The following is a 24,240-nucleotide window of genomic DNA, read 5'->3' on the forward strand; positions in this document are numbered from 1 at the left end:
ACTTAACACAGCCACCAGGCTCTGGGCCAAACACCCTTAGCATGTCTCAGCCTCCTCAGGGGTGGCACCCACCCCACAGCTGTTCCCTCTTCCCTTGCTGGTGCCACAAAATCCTCCCACACCGTCCTAGGGCCTCAGCCAGCTGGGTAGCACACCATGAGCACCCCTACAGCAAGGGCAGCAACACTCTCCTGGGAGGCAGAGAGCTGGAAATGAGCCCTGGGGTGTCCAGTCCTGGGGTGTCCAGCCCTGGGTGCCAAGCAGGGCTTCTCGGGCTGCAGGCAGCTCAGGAGATTGCTCTCCCTGGTTCAAGCCCATCCTCTTCACCCCTGGTGCTCAGCCTGGCTGAAGAAAGTAATTTGGGATGGCGGTGCTATTCACCTTGACATGCTCCCATCTTCCTCCTGGAATTGTTGGTCACACCTTCACATCTTTCAGAGAGTGATTTGATCTCCTTAGCCCTGGAGGGTTCCAGAAGTGGTGTGCTCTTCACCCCAAAGCAGTACAGCTGGAGGGGCTGCCAACAGTGCCTGGGGGTCTGCCCATCCCCATCCCCATGCCCCTGCATGGGGATTGAGTCAAGGGTGCAAGTCAGCCCTACAGAACTTTAATTTGTTTTTTGGACTGGCATGGGTGAAATTCAAAGGCATCCTTGCACTGCACATGGGCTAGGTTGGTGGAAGAGCAGAAGATGAGGTGGTGAAGGGCTGGCAGAGATGCCCTGCCTCAGCCAGCTCTTCTGCCAAGGGAACACAGCACCTGCAGGGCCCTGGGAAAAAGGCCGTTCCCTCCTGTTTATCCAAAAGTCCCTCTGTATTTCCTCTGTTTCCCATACAGCACACCTCAGTGTTCCCACTTTGCCTGTTTTGTGGGATAAACCTGTGCTAGTTCCCCATATCCAGAAGGAATACCATGAAGCTGTTACTCTCTGAGGGATGAGCTGCCTACCAGCCCAGGCAGGAGTGCCCATGAGGATTCCAGCCCATAGGCTCAGCCAGTTCAACTTAAGAGAGCTGCTGTTGTCCCCTGAGGAGGTCTGGTGTGCTTACAAGGAAAATCAAATTGTACTAGTCCAGAGGGGGCTCTGGAGGGTTCAAGGTCCCTCTTTTCTCCCACCAGGATTTTGGAGTCCTTACTGCCCTCCCAGGACAACAATTGTCCACGATGGTTGTGACTGACTTGCTCTGATCAAGGGTGAAACCTCTGCAGGGAGATCTACCCACCAAAGCAGCCACACTTGCGTGGATGGTGTTATTTAAGGGTGAATACTGTCCTGCTCAGTCAGGTCACAACTGAACATGAGACAGAGGCTCACAAGCTGTTCCTCAGGTTTATTACCCTCTGCTTCAGAAGACGGGGGGTGCTAGAGACTGGAAAGTGCCTCGTGTTCTCCAGCAGAGCAGACAGCACTGTAGAGAGCACAATTGCTTGCCCGCCAACAGGCCTTTATGAATGATGGAGCAGGCTGTGTTAAAAGCATGTTAACTTACTGAGATTTCTCTCAAGTGCTTGTTACAGCTAGACTTTTACCGGCTGGCCTGTTTTAAAGGGAATCAAATTACATGGCAAATTGTGTTTAAAATCACAGGCAGGCCAATGCATTTTCTAGTAGGGTTTGTTTTCTTCACTCTTACCTATTGGAACAGGCAAACCAGTTTTAGCTCAAGTTGCAGGGTGAGTGTGTCAAAACTGAGTTTGGGACCCCATAGAGGACAGGCTCCTTCTTCACTGCAAAGAGGAAGGAGAGGCAAGAGTGAGGAAAACAAAAAGTGAGCTCACAGGAACATCATGTCTGATGCCTTGGGCTGGGGCTTTGCCTCCTGCCTCCTGGGGACACTGCAACTCCTTCAGCTCAGGTAAGTCAAACAAAACAGACCCACCTGAAAATGTCCCAGACTTTGAAGTTGTGGGATAAAGAAGCAGGAAATGTTTTCCATTACATGCGTCACTGAGGTTGATTCTTTGCTTGTTTTCTTTTAGAGTCATCTTTTCTTAACTGTTGCTGTCCTGAGCAATCCACAGCCACAAAAACACCACTGCTGCCCCTCTACTGCTCTGCCTCTTGGCCTGGAATATGAACAGCTTTTGTTGAACCAGGCATGCAGGCTGCTCAAACAGAAAACTCTTTGGAAAACAGGAAGTTTCCAAAATAAAGTCCTAATTGCTTTTTGGGGAAAAAAAATCTGTTAACATGAGAAGCAAACACTTTCACACAATGACTGTCACAAGTATAAAAGCCTTGCAGATGAAAATTAAAACATGTTAGGTTTTGACTAAAAATATTTTATGAGTAGTAAGATGCTTTTTAAAAATATTCATTTAACTGAAAGCCTGATTTTTTCAATCAAAAATTTGACAGTGAAGCAGCCAGGCATAGAAAATTCAAGTTACACTCCAAATATTCTCCTTGTGTCAAGAGAACTGGAGACAGAGTAAAATGGCCTGGAAGATCAGCAGCAGTAGGTTAATATTTAACAGAGGGAGCTGCCACGCAGGAGAAACACCTCCCTCCCCAGCACACACCAGCTCTTTGGTGGCAGGGCCAGTGCCAAGCAGCAGGATATTTGGGCAGTTTCAGAGTAATAGAACTCCAGTGAATAGCCAACAAGTTTGGACAACTCTGTATAGAGTTCTGGGGTTTTCCTCTTCCTCCATCACTTTTTCCAGCAGAATGACAGCTGCCCTAGGGATGTGGTGGGAGAGCTGAGTTTGGGATCATAGCATCACAGGGGCAGGCTCTGGGTGCTTCAAAAAGCTGCACGGGCAGCATAAAGCACTCAGACAGAGAGCCGTGCCATCCTGCTAGGCTTTCTCACTGCAGGGGCAAGCTCAGGCTCCCCGGGGAGGGAGGGAGAGAGGGGAAGGAAGGCGACCTTCCCTTCCGAACGCATCAGGTCTGCGCCCTCCTCGGCTCCAGCACTGAACGCGGGGCTCCCTCTGCTGAGTCTGCCGCACAACTGGCGTCTGCAGCATCCAGCACACCCACGGGCTCCGAAACCTTCATCTCACCCTCCAAGCAGGCAGCAGCCACGGGAGGACCTCTCACCCTCCTCCTCCATCAGGGGAGAAAGAGCTGGAGGTGTAGAACAGGGCAAAGCCAGCGCTGGGGGAAATTCTCCTCGGATAAATATGTAGGCGTGTATCCCTTTACTGGGCTGTGACCACTTGCACATCTCCAAATTCTTCAGTGGAACGCTGATGCAGTTCCACTGAAGGGTGAGGCTCAGTCAGCCTGGGCTGTGGAGCTGCCAGCACGTCCTCAGACACCCCTCTGGTCACCTGCAGAGATGCTGTCACCAAAACAGGGATTAAATTACCCCTCAGTTTCAAAACAGATTTTGGAGGCTTCTGTATCAGAAGTAGAACAGGTGTCACCCCAGATAGAAGCTGAGATATAGCATGAAGTGGCAATTTTATTTTGTGATTCTTCCATTTTATGTCAGGAAAATGTTAAAGAAAAGTAAGAATGAGCTGCTGTAGATGCTGAGCTCTTTTCTTTCTCATTGTTATATTATTCCTCATTTGGCTACATTTCATAAATGCACTCTCCTGGTCTCAGAGCCTTTTATTTCTACATATCCTCCATTTCCATCCCTCTCATATTACAGCTTTTTAAAGCCCAGTTCTTTCTATCACTAAAAGACTGCCTTCCACTTCCCAAAATACATTCTTATTTTTCTGTAGCCTATAGAAAAACCTGAAGTTACACTATACCTCCCTTGTTTCCTCCTTTAACCATGCCAAAGTCTGCTGATTTCCATGTCTTCCAAGTAGTCTAACTAATCTCTGTAAGGAAAATCTCATGCCTAGGCTTGCCAGGAAATCCACTTGAGGTGCTAACCCTCATATTAGATGCTTTCTCTCCTTAAGCCAAGCATTTGGTACCCACAAGTTAAGTGGATTAATCACATGCCTTCTACAGGATACAGCACAGAACAGTAAAGTTCAAAAATACTGCTGGCCTGTAAGGGCATTGCTGCAGGATCCCAAATTTCTGTGGCCTCCTCTCATCCCTCATGTTCAGAAATGTCCAGGTGCATCTTTTATTAATTTATGAAGGCTATTTGAGATTCATGGTGTTTTTTGACAAGCTTTCTGTCACCTGTGTTCCTCAGCTCCTTCTGGGCTCAGTGCTGCAGCAGCAGACTGCCTGGAAGTCCCACAGGTTTTCCCCTCAAAATCCATCAGCACAGCCCCATAACCAGAGTGGAAGATTGGGAGGAGCTTTTTTGCCCTTTCCCTGTCCAGGCTGAGCAAGTCCCCTCTGTCTCCAGCCCTCCCTCACTCTGTTTCCAAAACACACACCAGCTCTGGAAATTTAACAATAAAGAGTAATGCTGTGCCTCTATATTTTGCCACCACAGTAACAAGATAGCAGAAAATATCACAGTTCAAGAGATATTTATACTGCCAGCATGGCTGCAAAGTATATCTGTATCTTAAAAAAGAGGGAGCTGAGGCACAGGAGGATTAAAGGCTATAGCTAAACCACCTACTGAGGCATCTGTAAGACTCTTATATTTCTGTGATTTGGAAATCTGAAGGAGTGTTTAGACCTCCTGTTTCCAGGCTGCCAGGCCTTGGCTCCCTGCAAGGAGTCATTAAAAAGAAGAGTTGTATTCTGCTCCCTTCTCTGAGTAACTTAGTACAAGGCAACATATCTCAATCACCATATAAAAAATTTTTCTCCTGCCTGAAGAGCAGGAGCTGAGAACTTCCCACTGCTCCTTTTTTAGCCCAGCCACAGCTGTGCATGATTCACTGCAGATAACAGGAGAGCACTGGCAGGAACAGATTCAAAATCCCATCTGCCTCTAACTCAGTCCATCACTGCCACTGACATATCATTAGCTCAGCACTTCAGAAACAGGGCTTGCACAACTGAATCACATTCATCACCCTGCTGCAGGCAGCCACCTCCAGCCCAGAGCAGGGCAACTTGATTATCCCTGCACCCATTCAATTACTTAGTCTAGCTCTCAAAAGATACTCACCATGAGCTCCACAGCTTGTTTGTAAAAGCAGCACTGGCCCCTAAACACACTGATCAGCTGTCTTTCCAAGCTGGCAAAGTGGCTGCTGGTCAGTCCCAGGAGGGGAAGAACACAGACTGTGTACTAATATTGGATAGAGCAACACTGCAGTGTCTTGGGACCAATCTATTTCAGAAGCTCCAAAAATAAATAATTTTCAATCCCTTCCAATAAGATTATCCATCATTTCCACCTACAGAGACTCATACCTGACAGACCATGTGCCTCTACATGGATTTCAGGCATATTTCCTTAAAAAATATACAAGTTGAACGGTAGGATCTAACCTCACTCAGATGTAAGCACTGCAAACATTTCTAAGCCAAGATCATAGTATAAGGGGGAAGGAGGAGGGGGGGGCTGAACACTTTGAAAGAATAAAGTCTGTAGTGGGAAATCTACAGTTGTCCATGGGGAAAAAAAAAAAAAATCACCAAGTCAACCTCATTTCACAAAAGAGCCCACTAAGGATGTTTCCTTCCTCTCCTCTTCCCTGAAGTGCTCATATGCTAAAGGATACACTGGAGAATGTACAGGAAAAAAGGTCAGACAATATTAACAACGGGAGACATTCACCTCTATTTTCCTTTCCTGAGAATTTTAAAATACCCATAACTTCAGTCCTCCAGCTGCACCAGCTGCACAAACCAACACAGCCCCACTGGTCTGGGTGAAACTTGGGTTCATTTGCAAATGAAGACTGGTGCCAGCAGAGGTGTTTCTGTACAGTGCTGGTTTGGAAGAAGGGGAATAGCACTGCCATCATGCTGAATTCCATCAGAATACATAGGGCCTGCAGGAAGAGGTGAGGTGGGACAGGTAATTTATGCCTTGGCCCCAGCACAAGGTTGCCAGCAGTGAGATTTGTCCTCTGTTCTCAGTGCTGAGGGACAGGCAGAGGCAAGAGACGTCAAATTTTACCCTCAGATGCTGATGTCAGCAGGGTTTGTGTATGAGGACAGAAGTCAGCCCCAATTCTTTCTGTTCACAGCATTCAAGGTGTCTGTTGAGCCAGTTGTGACTCACCCGCTGCTCAGCAACAACAAAACCAATTGTGGTTTTTTTCTTGCTTATGAAAGCTCCAGTAGAGCTGAACTACATTGAAGTAGGCAGGCATATGACAGTGTGACAGCAGAGTCCAGGCCTCTCTTATAAAAGCAAATCAAAAAATCCCTCTAAAAATAGAGAAATGTGGTATAAGAAGCCAGACCCAGAAGTGCTACCAGAAGAAAGAAGAGAGAATGAAATCCAACAGTTTTGACCAGCCCCCTCCTGACTGAGCTTTTTCTGAAATTCTTCCTCTGCTGCATTTCTTCAACAAATTGCAAAGCCAGTTTTGCTCTCCAATACACTGGAGTGGTTATTCCAGACTTAAACCTAGTACAGAATTTAGCCAAGCTTAACACACCACCACCTCCACAGCTGTCACCCAGCACAGTACATTTGTTTAATCTGCAACTGCTGCTGTCTCTGTATTCCTTCAATAATAATTCTCCTTTCCTGGAGTCTCATTATAGCAACACAGGCTCTGGCCCTTGGTGCTGCAAGAAATGAGTGTAAACGTGTGAGATAGGGAAGATAAATGATAACGCAGCCTCTTCAAGAGCCATCATCTCCTCCAAACAGTCACTGGGAAGGTCTAAATAGGCAAATGCAGGGAAAAAATGGTCATGGTTGGCACTACCATTGCACGGATTCAATGACTCTGCATTGACAGTCTTGACCTCGCCATCCTCCAAAGGGCAGCGACCAGCCCAGTCAAGCTGTTACTGCTCTTCGATTTAAAAGATGAGGCTTCAAGCTCAGATGTCCGAGAGGGAGGAGGTGTGAAAAGCCCCGTGCCTGGGGGAGAGGCTCTGGCTCGTCCCTGCGGAGCGGAGGATCGGCGCGGGGATGCTGCGGAGCATCCTCCCGGGGCCGCGGGAGGGCAGCAGCGATTTGCGCTCCGAGACGCGGGGGAGCTCTTCCTGCAGGGAGCTTGGTAAAGACGAGCCGTGCGAACCTGCTGAGGGCTTTTGTCTGGATGTGTGAAAAGTTACAGTGGCGTGCCGCTAAGGAAGAGTAAGTGCAACCTTGGCAGATTATGGCTGTATCTCTCTTCTGGTTTCTAAATCTTCTGGGTGAAATTCCTGATAGTGGAGCCTTCTTGGCCAGGAGGTTGGGAAGAGGAACAGATCCCTTTGAACATCATTTTCCCAAAAGCGAGCTGACTATAGACAGTAAATGAAAGTAACCACCTATGGCCATTCTTTTCTCTGTCTCTTCGGAATAATACATTTCTCTTTTGTACAGTTTTATTCATGTGAGGATTTTCTCTGCCACGACTGTGAAAATCCGTTGGGAAGATAGGGGAGAGGTGGAAGTCCCTGTGATGTGCATCCTTCTCTGTCCTTCCCCAGGCAAGCTGAGAGCTGCCAAGGCTCTGCTGGAGCCACTTCTAAGAGCTACAGATGTCTGTGAGCTCTCCTAGCGTAAGGAGTAAAACCTGAACCTGTCCCAGAAAGACTTAATGACCCGAGTGCTCAGTGAATTTACATCCTGATACAGAATTTAAGCCGCCCTGCTCTGTGAGGTCACTCTGGGATCAGCACCTTCCAAAGCCTCACTGCCCCTGCTCAACTAAAGGACAGCCGATGTCCCCACAGGCATCCCCACCTTCCTGCACCATCCCATCCTCCCTCTGACACTGGGATGGGGTCTGCAGCATCTGCTTCAGCCAGGAAAGAGAAAAGGTCTGAGTCCAGCAGTGCCACTGCTGACACTTCAAAGGGTGACTCTATTTAGGCTGCTCCCAGACAGGATTCAAACTAAGAGCTGGATTGCTTCACAAATAACCTCAGTTCTCTGCACAGTGGGAGGAAAGAAATTACCATATCTCTTCAAGTTAGAAAATCTAATGTCCCCAGTGAGTGACAGATGATGGCTATTTTTATAACAGACACGTATAATGGCCTCACAGTTGTTTTTAAAAGCAAATTCAGAGATGAGGGAGGAAAAATAGCCAATATGTGGCAAAGCCTGGTGTCTGTTCTCAGGGCTTGTCCCTCATTAGTTGTATTTTTGTATAAAATAAGTAAGTTACCCCCTTCCTGTCTTCCTCCACTCCTTTTTTTGTTTGGTTGGTTGGTTTGGTTTTTTTGGTTGCTTTGGGTTTTGGTTTTGGGGTTTTTTTGTTTTGTTTTGTTTTGTTTTGTTTACAATGGTAATGTTAAGCCAGAAAATAAGTTGACCTTCTAATTGCTCATTAGGAAGCCTTGTGGCTGGAGCATCTCTCATATTCTCCCAGAATTACATTTCACAACATTCAATCTCAACCAAGCATTCTGGAAATGCCAAAAATCACTTGAATGAGTTTCCAAATTTTGTGCACAGAAAAACTTTGTGCTTTCTGACACAGGAATTCTTTGTTTTGCTAGTTGAGATTCACAGTGATGTGGCATTTATAAATAGCCCATAATAGGCTGACGGATAAGCATGACATGCCTATTAGCAGGAATGCTGGGAGAGCACCACTCAGGGGTGGCTTATCAGTTGTCATAAACAATCTTTTGACCTCTGGGCTCTGCAAGAATTGACTCATTAGTTATTAACCCTGCAATAAGTTATTTATGTGAACAACTTTAGGATAAAGCCTGGTCTTGTTTCCTTTGCATAACTCAACTAGACAACCTCCAGAAGAGGAAATCACCTCCCTCCTCAAGTCAGGGGAGCCTTTTTATTGGTTTAAATGAGATTGCCATCAGGCTCAAAGCAAACACCTGCAGCACTTCTTGGGTATTTTTTCATTGTAAAGCTCCTCTACTGCATCTTTTGGAGGGAAGAGTGGAACCTGGTTTTCCAGTCAGCAGCAGCAGCCAGCCTTGACCAGAGGAGTGTGAGCAAGGACAGCTGGAGCACATGGAACTCCCAAGCTCAATTCTAGATTTGCTAAACAGACCCCATCACAGCATGTGTCTTTGTGTTTAAAAAGGCAGCATGAGAAAGGAAAGCACATAAGATGAGAAAGTTACAGGACCCCTCACTCTCCTTCACTAAAGATGAGACAAGGCAAGGGTTTTCTGAAAAATATCTGAAAGTAGCCAATGCATTAAATGTGAACATGTAAAAAGGCTTATGGGAATTTACATATGCAGAATCTTGGTGATTATTCAAAAAAGTAACATTTCAGAATTTCAAGGAAGTCCTGTTTGTTAATTTCTCTAGGCCAAGTGAGAAGTATGTTTTCTACATTGGCCTGGGTGATAAGGGCTCAATTCACACTTTTATCATTTCACTTCCTTTTGCTTCTGTTTCCCCAAGCAGAGCCCATCAGAATTTAGCCCAGATTTTGGCCATCTATTTTACCATTGCTGTCATTGACATAGCAAGCCTCTCATCCTATTTCAGGAGACACTTCTGCACCAAAGAGAGTATACCTCTACTGTAAGGAAGGCTTGGTCTCTTCAATGCTTAGTTCATTTTTGGCTCACGGGGAAAATTGTATGCAAAATTCTTAGCTGGGTGAAAAAGGCTGAGGACTAGGGGTCTCTGTCTGACAGGATGTAGCAGGATGCCTTTATGGGTGCAGCAGGTCTGTGTGGCACAAGAGACAGCTTTGGGGTAGGATTATGTGTTTAAATTCCTGTCCTTTCAAGGCCTCTGCCCAGGTACTGAGCCAGGCTGACCCCTGAGCTGGTGTGCCAAGTTGGAGCACACACTCAGGGCTGGACATGACCCTGACCCAACCAAGGGCATGTAACACAACAGCTAAAAACCAACTCCTCTCACCCCCCACGTCCCTGGGAAACCAGATCTGCTGTTGGGAAGAGTATTACCTTTTGCAGCATGGATGCAGATCAAGTTCCCATCTCAGATGAAGCTGCTATAAAGCAGGGTTGGCACTGTGGGGAACTAATCCTGCTCTTGAGCTTCTAGTGGGGATAGTTCTTCCAAGGAGAACCATGGAAGCCTGCAAGGATCCAGGCTTCTTATCTGACACATAGGCAGATGAGAGCAATTCGTAAATTTGGGGTTCAGTGGGGGTTGTTTTGCTTTGGTTTGATTTAAAGCAAGCTCACATCTCCAGTTCTGCTCTATACAGAGCCCTTAAATTACACTGACCCCATTCTGGGTTCTCTGGCCTTATCAGGAAAGTAAAATAGATTTTGTTCTGCTGAGCAGGAGATAGCCACCCCAACAATCAAATCAGTCATGTTCAGCCAAGAGTGTGTACAGACTGAAATAACAAATAGTGGCTCATCCTGGATAATCCATGTTTCCTGTGCTTACATAGCTCCTTCTGATGCCATAGCCCTCTCCCTGTTCAGGATTCCCTGACTGGCACTGCCAGCAATCCTTTCTGTCCTCAGCCTCTTCACCTGACTTTGACCACATGATTGGAAACACTCTCTGAGTAAGAGGTAAGGGCTTGATGTTCTCCAGGATTTAAAGACTTCCTCTTTAAAGCTGCTACAGATCTTACTGCTGCTTCTCAATGAATGGTTCGACATCAATCCTGCTCTGTTTCAAACACATACATTGACTCAAGAATGGAGGAGCTGTGGCAGCCTCAGCCACAGAGATCTGACTCATCCCAGCTGCTCTCTGTGCATGTAGGTGACATGGAATGACATCCATCAGGATGCTCAGTACAGCACACACTCCAAGGGCCAGTGACTCCTGCTTTGCATGCAATGCCTGGGAAGGAGGCAAAGTAAATGAGTTCATAACAAGCTTTAATTGAACAGAAACCTAGACATTCCCCTGTTTTCCCAAACACCAGTGAGAGTGTGTCATATTTCCTCCAGGCACTTTACTATTTTCCACAGTGGGCTCATACAAGGTGTTCCCAGAGCTCGTTATCCCAGAATTTCACTTTCTTTTCACATGTCTGTGCTCAGACCCCAGAGGGGCAAGGTCAGACCTTAGAAGGGTCTGAGCACAGTGAAGAAAAGACATGGTTTTAGCTCAGCTCTGGAGAGTTTCTCACTACTCTCTGAACTACTGTTGGGATTTAAACAGGTGAAAACAGCAAACAACAAAACAAAAAGCCCTGCTCTTGGTGGGCTACCCTTTAGTGGCACAATTCACACTGGGGATCCTTGCCCTCCCTTCTTCATGTTCTGAACCAGGTTCTTTCATCCAATGCTCTTTTCCAAGTTCTTCTACTGGAAGATGAACAGAAAATTCTTGTTGACACTCTCCATTCAGTCAAAAAAATCTGCCCACACCTTATCAATTTCTAGCCTAGTCTATTATTCTGTGTTTCTAACCATACCCCCACGGTGCCCACTCCATTGTTAGCAATGTAACTCAAAAGTGTAAAATACATGAGACTGAACTATGCCATGGCAATTAGTGGGGGGGAAACCACATTGACAGTATTTTTCAATTAAAAACTCCACTTTTTCTCCACTAAAGACAACTAGTAAAAACAAAAGTTATAAAAATATACTTGGAGTTCTCCACTGAAAAAATGAGGGAAAACAAAAGAAAATACCCAGCCTTTGAATTTCAAGTCAGAAATCCCAAAATAATAGAAATCCACACTCCAAACAAATTTCTTGCTTAGTTCACAGGCAGAAAGTTTGTCAGGACTAAAATGATTCCTTCCTTCCTTAAACTTGCAGTGTAATACAATTTATGGAGTCGTTGCAATTCTGCAGGAAAAACATTTATGAGAGATCACTGATTAAGATTTGGGGAGGATTATTATTATTCCAGCTTGCTTAACAAAGTGTATGTGACAGAGAACATAAGGAAATGGTGTTGGTGCCATTCCCCATAAAATAAAAAAGGTGCTGAAGTTTAGATCGGGGACAGAGCAGGGGAACGGAGACCAGGCTGAGTTTCAGTATCCGCATGGGAATTGAAAGAAAAAAAAAAAAAAAAAAAAAAAAAAAAAAAAAAAAAAAAAGGGGCACAAATTCCTGGAAGAAACTAGTTAAATATTCTCTCCACCTCCCTCCTCTTATTCATTCCCCCTGTTCCTTTCAATCGGCGGGGTCCCATGGCGACCATCGTGGGAGAAAAGCATCCTCTCCAGCCGCCGCGCTCGCCATGGCAACCGGCACGTCAGCGCCGGCAGCCGGGCCCGCCGCGGGCCGGGGACGGCCCAGCCCGGGGCCCTCCCGGTGCCCCCGGTGTCGCCCGGTGTCCCCCCGGTGTCCCCGGTGCGCCCGGCGCTGTCCGTGGTGCTGATGGCCCCGACGGGGCGGGAGCGGCGCTCGGGACCTGCCGGGGGGCGGCCGCATGATCCGCATCCCACATGACATCCCAGAAAGGAGCTGGGCAGCGGCCACCCCTGCGAAACGTCATTTTTTTTTCTCCAGCGAAGAAGAGGGGAGGAATACCCCGTCCCTGCGCTCGGGCCGCTTTGCAAACAGCCGGGCAGGGGCAGCTGCAGACCCGAGGTACCCCGTGGTTCCCAGCATGACCGGCACCTTCCCAGACGTGCCTTCACTTGGGATAACCAGCAGGGCAAGGAGGAGAGCAGCGCCTCTGGGATTATGCTGTGGAGCAGGTATGTGGATGCACAAGAGCTGTGCTGGGCACTGCTGTAGCCAAAGGTGTAATTCTCCCTGCAGAGGCAAACTACATGATCTTTTCCAGTAATTTATTTTATGTGCATTTATGTATGTGCATTTAAATCATTTGGGGATTAGCCAGAGGACTCATTCCTCAGGAGAAAATGTTCTGTGGGGCTGGAATTTTAAGCTTGTTCTGCTGAAAGCAGGGACTGTGTAGAATTACTGCAGAATAACTCCCTATATTTTCTGGACAAATCTATACTCTCTCTATCTATATTCATTATCTTTCAATTATGTTACTTTGTTTGAAACAATCTCCTGACATCATCAGTTCAGTAGAAACAGAAAATTACTTTACAGCGATGGAGCAGACCAATCTGCTCATCTGGTTTTTTCTGTCTCTGAATACATTTAAACAGCTTCTTCCTTCCTCATGTCATTGCTATAGAACATCTGCTTTAATATTTTTCAGTCATTAATTTGAAATCATCCTTTCTGAAAGAACTGTCTCCCTTTATCCGTGTGGGTGCCTTGGTGCAGCTACTCAGGGAAACCCCACGGGCAGAGCAATCTTTGCTTATCCACAGCCAGCACAGGCAAGAGGGCTGTTCTGGTTTAGCTAATTCAGGCACAGACTCTCTAAGAATGCATAGCTATATTTCCCATTTATCCAGCTGGCTTCCAGCATGTCAAACAGTTTGTTGGCTCTACAGAGTAATGGGGAAGTAAAGCTGTCTTCTGCTTTCAAAAGGCCATTTATGTGTATGAGGCAGGATTCATAGCCAGTTCTTTCTGGCAAAGGTTCTTAGATGTGGTTCTTGAAGGTTTGTTTTTAAAGTCACTCTTAACCACTTAAACAAGTGCCTTGGTTTGCAGAAAAACTAGTTACCAACCCAGAGGCATCCTTAAAAGCTTATTTGGGTGTCTAAATATGGATTTTTTTGAGGCTTGATTGATGAGTAAGCTTGATTTCTGATTTATTTTAAGTATTCTAGTCTCAGGTGACTCAGTAAGGCAAGGAATCTTTACACCTTAGACACATCTGGAGAGCTGTGCTCCTTGTCTCAAAGTAAGAGCTTGCAGACTCTCACTCCCCCGCAGCTCTCCTGTGAGGCAGAGCAGTGCAGTGCAATTCCCACCCCTGGGTCACACCATATGATCTCCATCTGCATTTTCCTTCACAGCCTCACCGGGCACCCTCTCTCAGGTGTTTAACAGAGAGCAATTCCAGCCAGACAAGGCAGAACAAACCCTTAACATCCTCAGGTGGAGCTGGCTCACCCTCCCCACCAGTTCTCCCAGCACAAACCATGGCACAGTCCTTGTGTGTTTGGGGTTTCTGCATTCCAGCAGCTTCCATCTTTCCCTAGACTTCCCTCTGGCAGGCAGCACACACAGTTCTTGCAACTGGCACCCTGTCCATGAAGGCATCTCCAGATCAGGGGCTATCAGCAGCTGACACCTTGCTTCAGTGACTTCTTCATCCTCCCCGAGCCTTGCCTAGTGGAGATACTCCCTTCCCATAATCATGTCCTCATCAGGCATTTCCAACCCAACTTCAGGCTGTGCATGGCCTTCAGCCCCCCCAGCTTCTCCAGCCAAGCTGGTACAGGAAGACTGAAATACTCCCATAAATGGCTGTATCCTCTGGCAGAGGCCCGTGTGAATTTTGTTTTACTGCTCATGCAGGTCTGCTCCTCTTATTCCTACCAGATAAGTTCTCCTGGACGCACCTCAGGCATCTCTGACTATAAGCCAGCACTGCCACCCCACTCTCTGTCACTGTGTCTGGCACAGGGACTCGTGCCCTGTGAGCACCTGTTCCATGTTTCCAAGAAGGGTCAAGACCCACATCCCAGCACAAATGCTCACACCAGTGCAAAAATCCTGTTGCCACATTAGTGTCTTGTGTGACAAGAAAGCAGTTTGCACAAGATTTCCTGTCAAGAGCTCCTTTCTGCATAACCTTTACACACAAAACAAAAATTCCTCAGATTCTCCAAGGGGGAGAATATGTGCTCCCTGCTGGTGAGAGGGTGAGCTAAAGCTGCCAAAGTCCTTTCTGTAGCTGCTGATGCATTTTCCCTGTGGGGAAGAGGGTGAGAATTTCCAAGAGATGGGCAGAGAAACCAGCCAGGCATGAGATTCACCACGGCTTATCTGTCAACACCCACCATGGCAAAGCAGCCCTGGTAAGCACCATGTTCCTCACATCAAGCACAAGAATGTGCTGTGCTGTGGGCAACGGCCTGGTGTTGCCAAAAATTAATTCAAGTGTGTGGGAGAGAGCATCTATATTTTTACCTCTGAATCAGGAAAGGGTACAGCCTAGCCATGCCCAGACTCAATCCCCATTAGGGAGGACAAAAAGCCTTCAAAGTATTTCGACATTCTCTACACCCTTCTTGGACAATTCCAGTAGGTGGAAGTTGTTGTGACAGCAGAGCTGGAATTAGGTCAGTCCTCCTTCTGCTTGCTCCCACATTTTCGTGCTCCCACAGTCACACTGGGCACAGATCTGGGTTCTGCCACCATTTTTAGATAGTCTTTTTTAGGCATTTAGGGCTAATCTGAAGTTTTACATACTAATTCCAGCAGCGGGAGGATAAAATGAAGCCCTGAAACACTTAAACCTGCAGGGCTGTCCTTTGGGGGCAAGAGTTACAGCTCTAAGAGACTTGCAAACACTGTGCATGTTTGCTAACAGTGTGGTGCCCTTTGAGGAGGTGAGGGTGTCTAGCTGGGTAGCACTGAGCACAAACCTGGGTTGTATTTTACCACTGCCTGTACCTGGACCAGAGCATGATGTTGGGTGTAAGTGGAATCTGCAGTTACAGTAAGGGCTCCTTCTCAGTGCAAACAGAGAATAAACATCTCAATGTTTAGGTGCATGAATAATTACCTGGTTTTAGCAATTTACCCCATGTTAACAGACCTACAGTAACTTCCTCTAGGTCAGTCTTAACCCTCAGTAAATACACAAGAAAAATTCATTGCCTCCAGATGCAGGGAAAAGCCATTGCTCCCAGAACATTTGACCACAATGAACTTCAGGAAATAGAAATATCTGTTAAGGAGACTCAGCCAAAATGTAGTGACTTGTGACTTGTATTCAGGTTGAATCCTGCTCGGTCATCAAAATCATACCTTGTGGAATTGCCCTTAACCCAGTGATCCAGACCACAGTGCTTACTCCAGGTGTGAGCTGACAGACCCAGAAGGAATAGATGGACCCTGTTCTTGTTCCAGCTTGCTACTTCATGTCTCACAATTTATTGAACTCAGTTAGGATGAAGCTGAGAAAGAACTCTTCCCCGATCAGCCAGTACAATAAATAAAAATTTATTTCAATCCCAGCAACTGTTGCAGTATTATGTCCTTGTCCTCAGTTTTAATACCTTGTTAAAACAGTCAGAAAATGACTTGAATAGTCAAAAAAGGCCAATGGCTAAGAGTCTGACTGGATGCCCTGCATTTCTTCCAGCATATAGATATTCTTTAGATGTGCTGAAAATTAGAACATTTCCTTCTTCTATTTGAATCCATCCATATGTCCCGCTCCCATTACCTCACCCCTCCCTACAGGTTAGGCTCTCAGATTCTGGTGTCATATGCAAAAACACAGATCAGCTCACTCAATCAGTTCAGCTCAGAAGCTCTTACCATCAGCTGAGCCATGTCCACACCAGCACTGAGGGCTCCATCCATGAGCCAGTCACGCCTACAGTCAATGTCACCCTTGGTTATCCACACTGCAGGACAGGGATTTCCACCAGCTGGGTGAAGCTAGAGAATAGGCAGCAGCACGTGACATGTGGGCACAGATCTCAAAGGCTTCACTGCACTCAAAACATGTTATTCTCCTGATAAAATAGGGGCAGATGCTTCCTATCCCCACACACTGGAATGCAGAGAGTGAGGAGGAGCACACTTCACCTCGAGAGGGTTTCAGGCTTTGCCCAGAAGAGCTGCCCAGAGAACAGAAGTGCCTTCGTAAGAGGAGCAGGGCAAAGAGCTGAGCATTTTAATGAGCACCAGAGCAGAGGAAAGGACTGGCAGGGAAACTGTGTGCTTACAGAAGCATCTGCATTCCTCCACTGCAAGCAGGACTAAATGGCCTCAGTGTGCACAACAGTCATCTCTGCACAGCAAGGGACAGAGATTGAAACGCTGTGCTGATCTGCGAAGGGATTTCTCCATCGGCACAATGCACGCACAGGGCAGCTCAATGGAATTTGGGCAGGGTGGGTGTCACCTCCCAGCATCTCACAGCCAGACAAAAGCCCCCCTCCCCCACTCTGATTCCATTTACTCACACTCTTAATGTTGATTACACTCAGTTAGATGAAGCACTTTTCTTCCAGTCTGGCAGCTTTTCCTCTCCAGAGGGAAGTTTATGGAGTGAATGACCAGCTTAATGCTTTTGAAATAATTTGCTGGGCCAGTTCTTGCCTGGTGTTTTGCAGCTATGATTCAGAGAGGTAAAATATGTTGAATAATAAAGCCCCTCTGCTAGTGCTTATGTCAAGCAATGTACAATGATCTGCTTTTGCTGCATTCCTTTGTGAATCTTCTTAGGTTTTGCTCTTCCAAACTGCAATGGGCACTGCGTTTTTAGACAGGATAGTGAACATGCAAACACACAGTGACTATCCCATTTGGGCTTTCTGCAACAGCCAAGTATACGTGGCAGTGATTTCATTAAGTTCTTGGGGCTCAAATAGTAAATCTCTAAGTAACAGATCTGTTTTGGAGAGCTATCAGCTGAAAATGGAGCTATTTGGTTTCAAAACTGCAAATTAAGGTCAGTAAAATGGAACTGTGGCACCAGGAAATCCCTCTTCAATGATTATGAGTCATCTCTCATGTTCTTTCTTTCCCAAAGCTAATGCACAAAAAAGTAGGTTTTAAACAGAAGTACAGAAAGGCTTCATACCAGTTTTAAAAGGATTCCCACTCTAAAATGCTTGAAAGACAAAGTGAGATTTTTGGCACTGCTGAATCCATGCAGATTCATAATTACTGGAAAGCAGCCATTCAGGTCAGTATTATATTAGTTTAAAGGGAAAATTAATAGAAGCATTTTTTTTGTTAATTAAAAATGTAATTAGGCCTCAGCCACTTGCTTTACGTAATTTTTACTTGCTGTGCTTCTAAATTTTTGCTTATAGACCTTCAGGGCAAAGGGAGTTGACAGAACTCATCACTGGTTTTTATGGATCTGATATTTGCAAGCTGGATGGTTCACTAACACTTAAACTGTATTTCAGCAAACAATGCAGCAAACATAGACATGGGAATTGGGGATAAATAATGTAGCAAGCCATGGTATTCCAGTTATTTGCATCTCAGACCCATAAAGAGTTGTGCCTATGCTGAGCTTTTTATGGTCATGTTTCCTCTTGGAGCTTTACTCATCATGCACAAGTTCAAGTCTCCACTATAAAAAACAGACTCATAAAACCCAGAATTGATTACTGAAGAAAAATATATGCTGGGCCATAGACACTCAGGTTCTTAGAACTGAATCAGGGCATGATCCTGATCTCAGTGCCACATAAGGAAATCAGGCTTGAATAGAGACAATTTGAAATAAAAGAAAGTACATTTGAAGAAAATATTATCTACTACTATGAATGCAGGAAACTCAGAGTACAGTGATTAATCAGATCACATTTTACTTTTTTGAAAAATAAAACAAGTAACTACTGTACAACAGTGAAATCCTAGGCTGAAGTTAGTTAAACTCCTTATAACTACATCCATATTTTCAGCTGTGCCCCATGGTAACTGTGCTAAATGACCTGGTAGTTTTCCAAAGAATAATCAAAAAACTCAGCACTAGCTGCCTCTGTTTAATGCCTCTCCTTTTCCACTGACAGCGAGGAAACCAGCACCACATAAGAACCACCTCTGCTGAACGTGGGCAGCTCTTCCCACCCTCCTGTTGCTTCCTCTGCCAGCAAAGCTCCAACACAAGGCAGCTGGATGAACCTCCTGGAACTCTCCTCCCTCTGGACACCCACTGGTTGCTCTCCATTGGGATCACACACTGTTCTCTGCCCAGGACTGCTCAGTTCCTATCTTCTCCCAGGCATCCTTACAGGTAACCCAAACTCTCCCATGGACAGTGACTGGGCTGACTCACAGCCAAGATGCAGTAGAAAAAAAAAAAAAGCCAAAACGTACTGTCTGGACAATACAACCCTGTAACTATTTTGGGCTTTACCCACCTGCAAATTTAAATGTGTCAGGTCTGAGCAGACATGGAGAGCAGATTTGGCTCACAAGGAGAAATATCTTGAGAACAGTGTTAGGAAGTCTGCCTAATTTAACAGCTGAGAAAGGCCATTTCATTCTTGTACCAGATTACCACTGCTCTTCAGTATTGGTCAAGACATTTTATCTGATTATTCTTCTCTGAAGCTTAATTTGTACAGCTGGCTATTTTTAAATGGCACATACTTCTGCACAGTAAGAAGGGAAATTAAGGAAGAAAACTATCCCTTTCTATCTAGTTAATAGACTCCAAGTATATTATTTTATTACAGATAATTCTAAGAGGTGACTTAGCAGGTTGCACTGACAATGCATCCTGCCACTCTGCCAGACACAACAGTCCAAATGCCCTGTCAAGAGCTGGTTACAGCAGGATTTCTCCAGGGCAGCAGATCCAACCAAAGGAAGGTGGGGAAAGACAAGCACGAGCCCTCTGAGAAATCAGGAATCATCTGCCAGGCAAAACCACAAAGAAAATAAAGAGGGAAGGCAACCAAGGATGAGGGGGAAGGCAAGGCCAGGCTGGGCAGCAGCCGCAGCCCTCCAGCAGAGGAGGGGACAAGGGGCAATGTATGACCTGCTGATAGTGCCCCTTCACATGACACAAACAGGCACAGTAAGTATAGTCTCTAAAAAGTTAGAGGAAAAAAAATCCTATAACCACACCAAGCAATTATTACCTCTTTTCCTCTTCCATGTCTGATGATTTTTTGCACGGCATTATTGAGGGGGACATTGCAAAACAGCACAAGGGGCAAAATCCTAAATTCGTCCAGTGGCTCTGTGCTGTCAGGCTTCACTCTGAATAGGCAGACAAGGAGAAAATAATATGTGGTAGATGCAGAGCCAGAGAAGGCACAGCAAAAACCATCAGAGAAACATTAAAAGAAGCTCAATCAGAAAGCAAACCTGGGGATCTGGATCACTTGGAAAGTTGAGGAGGATGATGGTGGTTTTTCCAGCTTGTTCATTTGGCTTCCAGGATGAACTTTTTGATCTTGTGGTCATTAACTGAATCTTGATTTATCTTGCACAGTATCAAGGTCTGTAGTTCAGCATTGTCACAGTAGACCCATAGAAAAGACTTTGCATGTCTAGTGAGCAAAAGGCTTTGCATGTCAAGATGATGACTGCAAGAACATCAGATAGCAACAGGGTGTTTGCATTTGTACAGCCACTAAAATTAGTTATTTTTCCATTTTATCCCTGTGACAGGCTAAGACCAACCCAACCATTTGGCTAAAATGGAAACTATCTAGCAATGCAGGCGTAGGAGGTCAAATCCATCACATTTTGTGGTGTGTCTGCCAGAAGGGTGCAGGAGAACAGTTTCGCACAGGTAACACCCTCAGACAGCCTGTAGCTCACAGGCAGTGACATTTGACAGGTGATAGTTTGGTGTCACCTGTTGGGGACATTGCTATTCCACGGACAAGAATGATGGCCCAAAGTGCACACCCCAAAGGCCTCTCACTGAGGAGCTCCCAGAAATTCAGCTCTCTTCATCCACAAGGGTCTGGGATCACTCAAGATCAAAACAGTCATTCTTCCAGAGGTGGGGCTGGTGCTGAGGGTGCTTGGTCCCAGGGAGTCTCCTTGGGCAGCACCCCAGCCCCAAGGGAAGGGCTTCCCACCACAGACATCCTGCTCCAAGGAAAAACACACAAAATGGAGGCTATGACCTGGTGTGGTCAGGGTTTGAGAACATACACGGAAATGGCCCAGAAATTTCTCTGGACTGAGGCCTCTCATTACCTGGGGACGCTCTGTGTTGACCACAGGATCCTGCCTTCCTCATGCTCCCCATGAAGGCAGAGTTGGGGTCATGGTGCATATGGCACTGATGTGGAGTGGGGCTGTAAGGAACAAAAGTGAAAGGGTGTGAAAGGGCATGAAAGGCTGACAGCCACCTCAAAGCAGCCAGGGAATGGGGTGGGATTCCCCTGACACAGCCTGTCATACCACCAGCTATGGGGGAACCCAGAAGCTGTATTTCAGTGTTTGCCCAGAAATGCAGAAGTCACAGTATATATTTCTACTGTTGAAAATATTCTTTTGTAGGTTAAGATGCACTTTTCACACAGAGTTGTTCAACAAAGCCTTTTCTCTCCTCTGTGTCTGCAGTGTGAGCAAAAGACGTGGCTGCGATTGCTCATGGATAACAGCAGTGGTCCTGTTCTTCTCCTCACCTTGCTGCTGCTGCAGAACACGAGCAGCCCCAAAGCCTCCACCCTCTCTGCTGGCTATGGGATGGCAGAACCAGCAGCCCCGGGAGCCGGCTCCAGCAGGAACCGCTCTCTGGTGGAGTACGGGCTGAGGCCCGGGGAAATCGCGGCCGCCAGCGTGGTGTGGGGAGCGCTGTGGCTGATCTCCGTCCTGGGAAACTTCCTGGTTTGCTTAGTTATCCACAGGAGCAGGAGGACTCAATCCACCACCAACTACTTTGTGGTGTCCATGGCGTGCGCAGACCTGGTGAGCAGTGTGGGGAGCGCGCCCCTGCTGCTGCTGCAGCTGAGCTCGGGGCGGTGGCTGCTGGGCAGCGGCGTGTGCCGGCTGGGCAGGTACCTGCACTACCTCACACCTGGGGTGCAGACCTACGTGCTCCTCGCCATCAGCGTCGATCGCTTCTACACCATCATCTACCCCCTGAGCTTCAAAGTGTCCAGGGGGAAAGCCAAAAAAATGATTTTGGCTTCTTGGCTCTGTGGTGCTCTGTTTGCATCACCGGCCTGTTTTCTCTACGGCTCCAACAGCGACCACCACTGCAACTTTTTTCTCCCCAGTTCTTGGCAAGGATCTGCCTACGGTATAATCCACCTCCTCTTGATGTTTTTGATCCCATCCCTCCTCATTATCCTTTTTTACCAGAAAGTCATTAAGTACATCTGGAGAATAGGCACAGATGGAATGACTGTCAGGAGAACAACAAACATTGTTCCAAGAGCAAAAGTGAAAACCATCAAGATGTTCTTAATGTTAAATTCGATGTTTCTCCTGTCCTGGCTCCCTTTCTTCATGGTACAGTTGTGGCACCCACAGGAAACAGACTACAGAAAGAGCTCCTTGCTTTTCCTGGCCATCACCTGGATCTCTTTCAGTTCCTCAGCCTCTAAGCCAACGCTCTACTCCATCTATAATGCAAACTTCAGAAGAGGGATGAAAGAAACTTTTTGCATGTCTGCCATGAAATGCTACAGAAGCAATGCATACACCATCACCACCAGTTCCAGGATAGCAAAAAAAAATCATGTTGGTATAGCAGATATTCCAGCTACAGCCAAAAGTGTCACCAAAGACTCCACCTATGATGCTTTTAACAGAGAAGCCAAGGAAAGAAAGCTTGCCTGGCCTATTCCATCCAATCCCCCAAATACCTTTGTCTAGTGAGCTTCATTGTTTTGAAAAGATACTGTGTATCCCCAGAAGGAGTTTTCTTTCCTTTGGAACAAATGTACAGCTACATATTTTTAACCCAGCCTTTGACAAGGGGGAGGAAAGAGATGTTTTATTTTATTAAATGCCTTGGGTTTGATGCATTCGTTCTATTTCATTTTGGTTACTACATTCTGCTTTGGTAAACTCCTCTCCCAGAATCACAAGCAATGCTTATCCGCAAAACAAGAGTCCTTACTCTCTCTGTCTGTAGGGAGAAAAGGGAAAGGAAGAAAAACTGCTTGTTTTAATCCCTTTACAGAATGGGCCATGGTACATAAATGCTTAAATCCACCCAAAGCCATCTAGGTTTCCTTCCATTATGTCCCTGAAATAGAATTGTGCTGGGGTTGGCCATCCTGGGGGATGAGACCCCACAGGTAAGATATCAATATTGAGGCTTTGTTGGCTTCAGCCTGAGCCCACTGGCCTCATCAGTGACAAAACTCCCTCTGGGCCAGCAGAGTCAGCATGGGGCCAGTGCTGGATGCTTCTGCGTCTTTGTCTTTGTGCCTCTCTGGAGATCTCGTGCTCCAAACTGCCCAGGAAAAGTCCCCTCCCTGGTTTCATCTTCCCCAGCCCCTCCAGCTGCTTCTACCCCCAGTCTGGTGTACCCACCCAGAGGTGGCACAGATGGGAAGAAGAGCTGCTGAGCAGAAGGGGCCATGCCTGTGCTGGGCACCCAGGGCCTCCTCATATCTGAAATTGGCTATGTCTTCTGCTCTGCATTTCTTCTGCTGAAGCACAACTGTGGCACCTGCAGCCAAGAATGGCCTTTTCCAAACATGAGCAGGAACACGAGCTCTGCATTCCCATGCTGGCCTGGTAGCACCTTCCACTGTTTGGGCATGTGTCCTGGTTTGAAGGACAAGTATCTGCCAATAAAGGCAGGATCTTCTCTTTGAAATGGAAAATGTAAACCCCCTCCCTCCAAATTATTATAATTTTGAAATTAAGGGCCTTTCAGGCAAAGATATGGGAATTAGGAATAACAGTTCTTCACTAGGAAAATTAAAATAGAAATACAGTGTTACAAAGAGCAATCCCAAAACACTGACAGAATCAGAATATAACCTGACACCCTGTCAGTCAGTCAGGGTGTTGGTTGCAGTCCCATTAAATGGTGGCTGCATCCTCCTGCAGTGGCAGATGTGGTTCAGCTAGAGCAGTGCTCCTGCAGAAGGTGCAGTTTTCCTCTGAAGGTCCAGGGATGATGTGGAAAGGTCCAGCTTCTCCTCTGGAATCCAGTGGAAAGACAGTAACTTGCTATCCAAAATCTCAGTTTTTATCTATGTAGGAAAGGTTTGGCTCCTCCCTCTGGCTAGAGCATCTCCCAGTGAGATGATGTAATTTTATCAATCATACAATGGGACTTAGCAGATGATATCTTCCTAGAGGAAGGATGGGTTGTGGAAAAGATAAAGATGATTGCCCCAGCTGGTTTAAAGATGGCCCATTAGCAGAGAATATGTGCCACAGAAATAAGGATCACTGCCCCACCCAGCTTCAACAGATGGTGATAGAATACACATTTCTGGTCACACCCTGTATTGCAACCCAAGACAGCATGGTGAATAGTGTCACAGAGGACACGACCTGTGGCTGCAGGTGGAGCCAACTTCTGATGCTCTTTCTCTGCCAGCACAGCAAGAAAACAATCCAATGGGAATGGCTGGACCTTCAGTCCTGCTGGGACAGGGAGTGAGAGTGGAGACCAGGGGGAGAGGCAGGAGCTTCTTTGCAGGCCCCTGTGCCCCCCAGCATTAATGAGCTCATGAGAAACAGGCACTGTGCAAGGGGTACATGGTCTGTGGGCATGGACACCTTGGGTCCTGCCTCTTGAAGGATGTGCTCTGGAGGCAAACTGGGCTTCCTCCCTAGGGGACATAGGTTCACTTGTATCACTAGGAGGAGGGAACAGCATAGTTAGGTCCCAGAAAATCTGTTTCAGTGCTAGCTCAGAAATACATAGGTGGCTTGAGCACCCA

At 46.5% G+C, this 24,240-nt stretch overlaps 1 protein-coding gene and 1 long non-coding RNA gene across 5 annotated transcripts; both read left to right on the top strand.

Moving 5' to 3' along the window:
• The first annotated feature begins 579 nt into the window (after positions 1-579).
• Positions 580-2,297, top strand: LOC306801568. The gene is made up of 2 exons (XR_013774131.1): positions 580-1,856; positions 1,981-2,297. It is a non-coding gene; the product is annotated as an uncharacterized lncRNA (long non-coding RNA).
• Positions 2,298-12,129: 9,832 nt separating this feature from the next.
• On the top strand, positions 12,130-22,356 carry LOC306801724 (putative G-protein coupled receptor 19). Of its 4 annotated transcripts, XM_079305050.1 has the most exons (4): positions 12,132-12,534; positions 18,424-18,647; positions 20,036-20,159; positions 20,945-22,356. In XM_079305050.1, exon 4 carries the CDS (start codon positions 20,975-20,977, stop codon positions 22,202-22,204), a length of 1,230 nt encoding a protein of 409 aa, XP_079161176.1. In that variant the 5' UTR covers positions 12,132-12,534; positions 18,424-18,647; positions 20,036-20,159; positions 20,945-20,974; the 3' UTR covers positions 22,205-22,356. The 4 variants fall into 4 exon arrangements, with proteins under 4 accessions (XP_079161175.1, XP_079161176.1, XP_079161177.1 ...); XM_079305049.1 differs by lacking the exon at positions 20,036-20,159 and having other exon boundaries at positions 12,130-12,534; XM_079305051.1 differs by lacking the exons at positions 18,424-18,647; positions 20,036-20,159 and having other exon boundaries at positions 12,133-12,534.
• The last annotated feature ends 1,884 nt before the right edge of the window (positions 22,357-24,240 follow it).

This window comes from Erithacus rubecula (genome assembly GCF_903797595.1).
Source record: "Erithacus rubecula genome assembly, chromosome: 4".
NCBI classification, from domain to species: Eukaryota; Metazoa; Chordata; class Aves; order Passeriformes; family Muscicapidae; genus Erithacus; species Erithacus rubecula.

What these genes read in the sequence shown, in the direction of transcription:
- LOC306801724 (XM_079305049.1), top strand. Translation starts at nt 20,975, where the DNA reads ATGGATAACAGCAGTGGTCCTGTTCTTCTCCTCACCTTGCTGCTGCTG.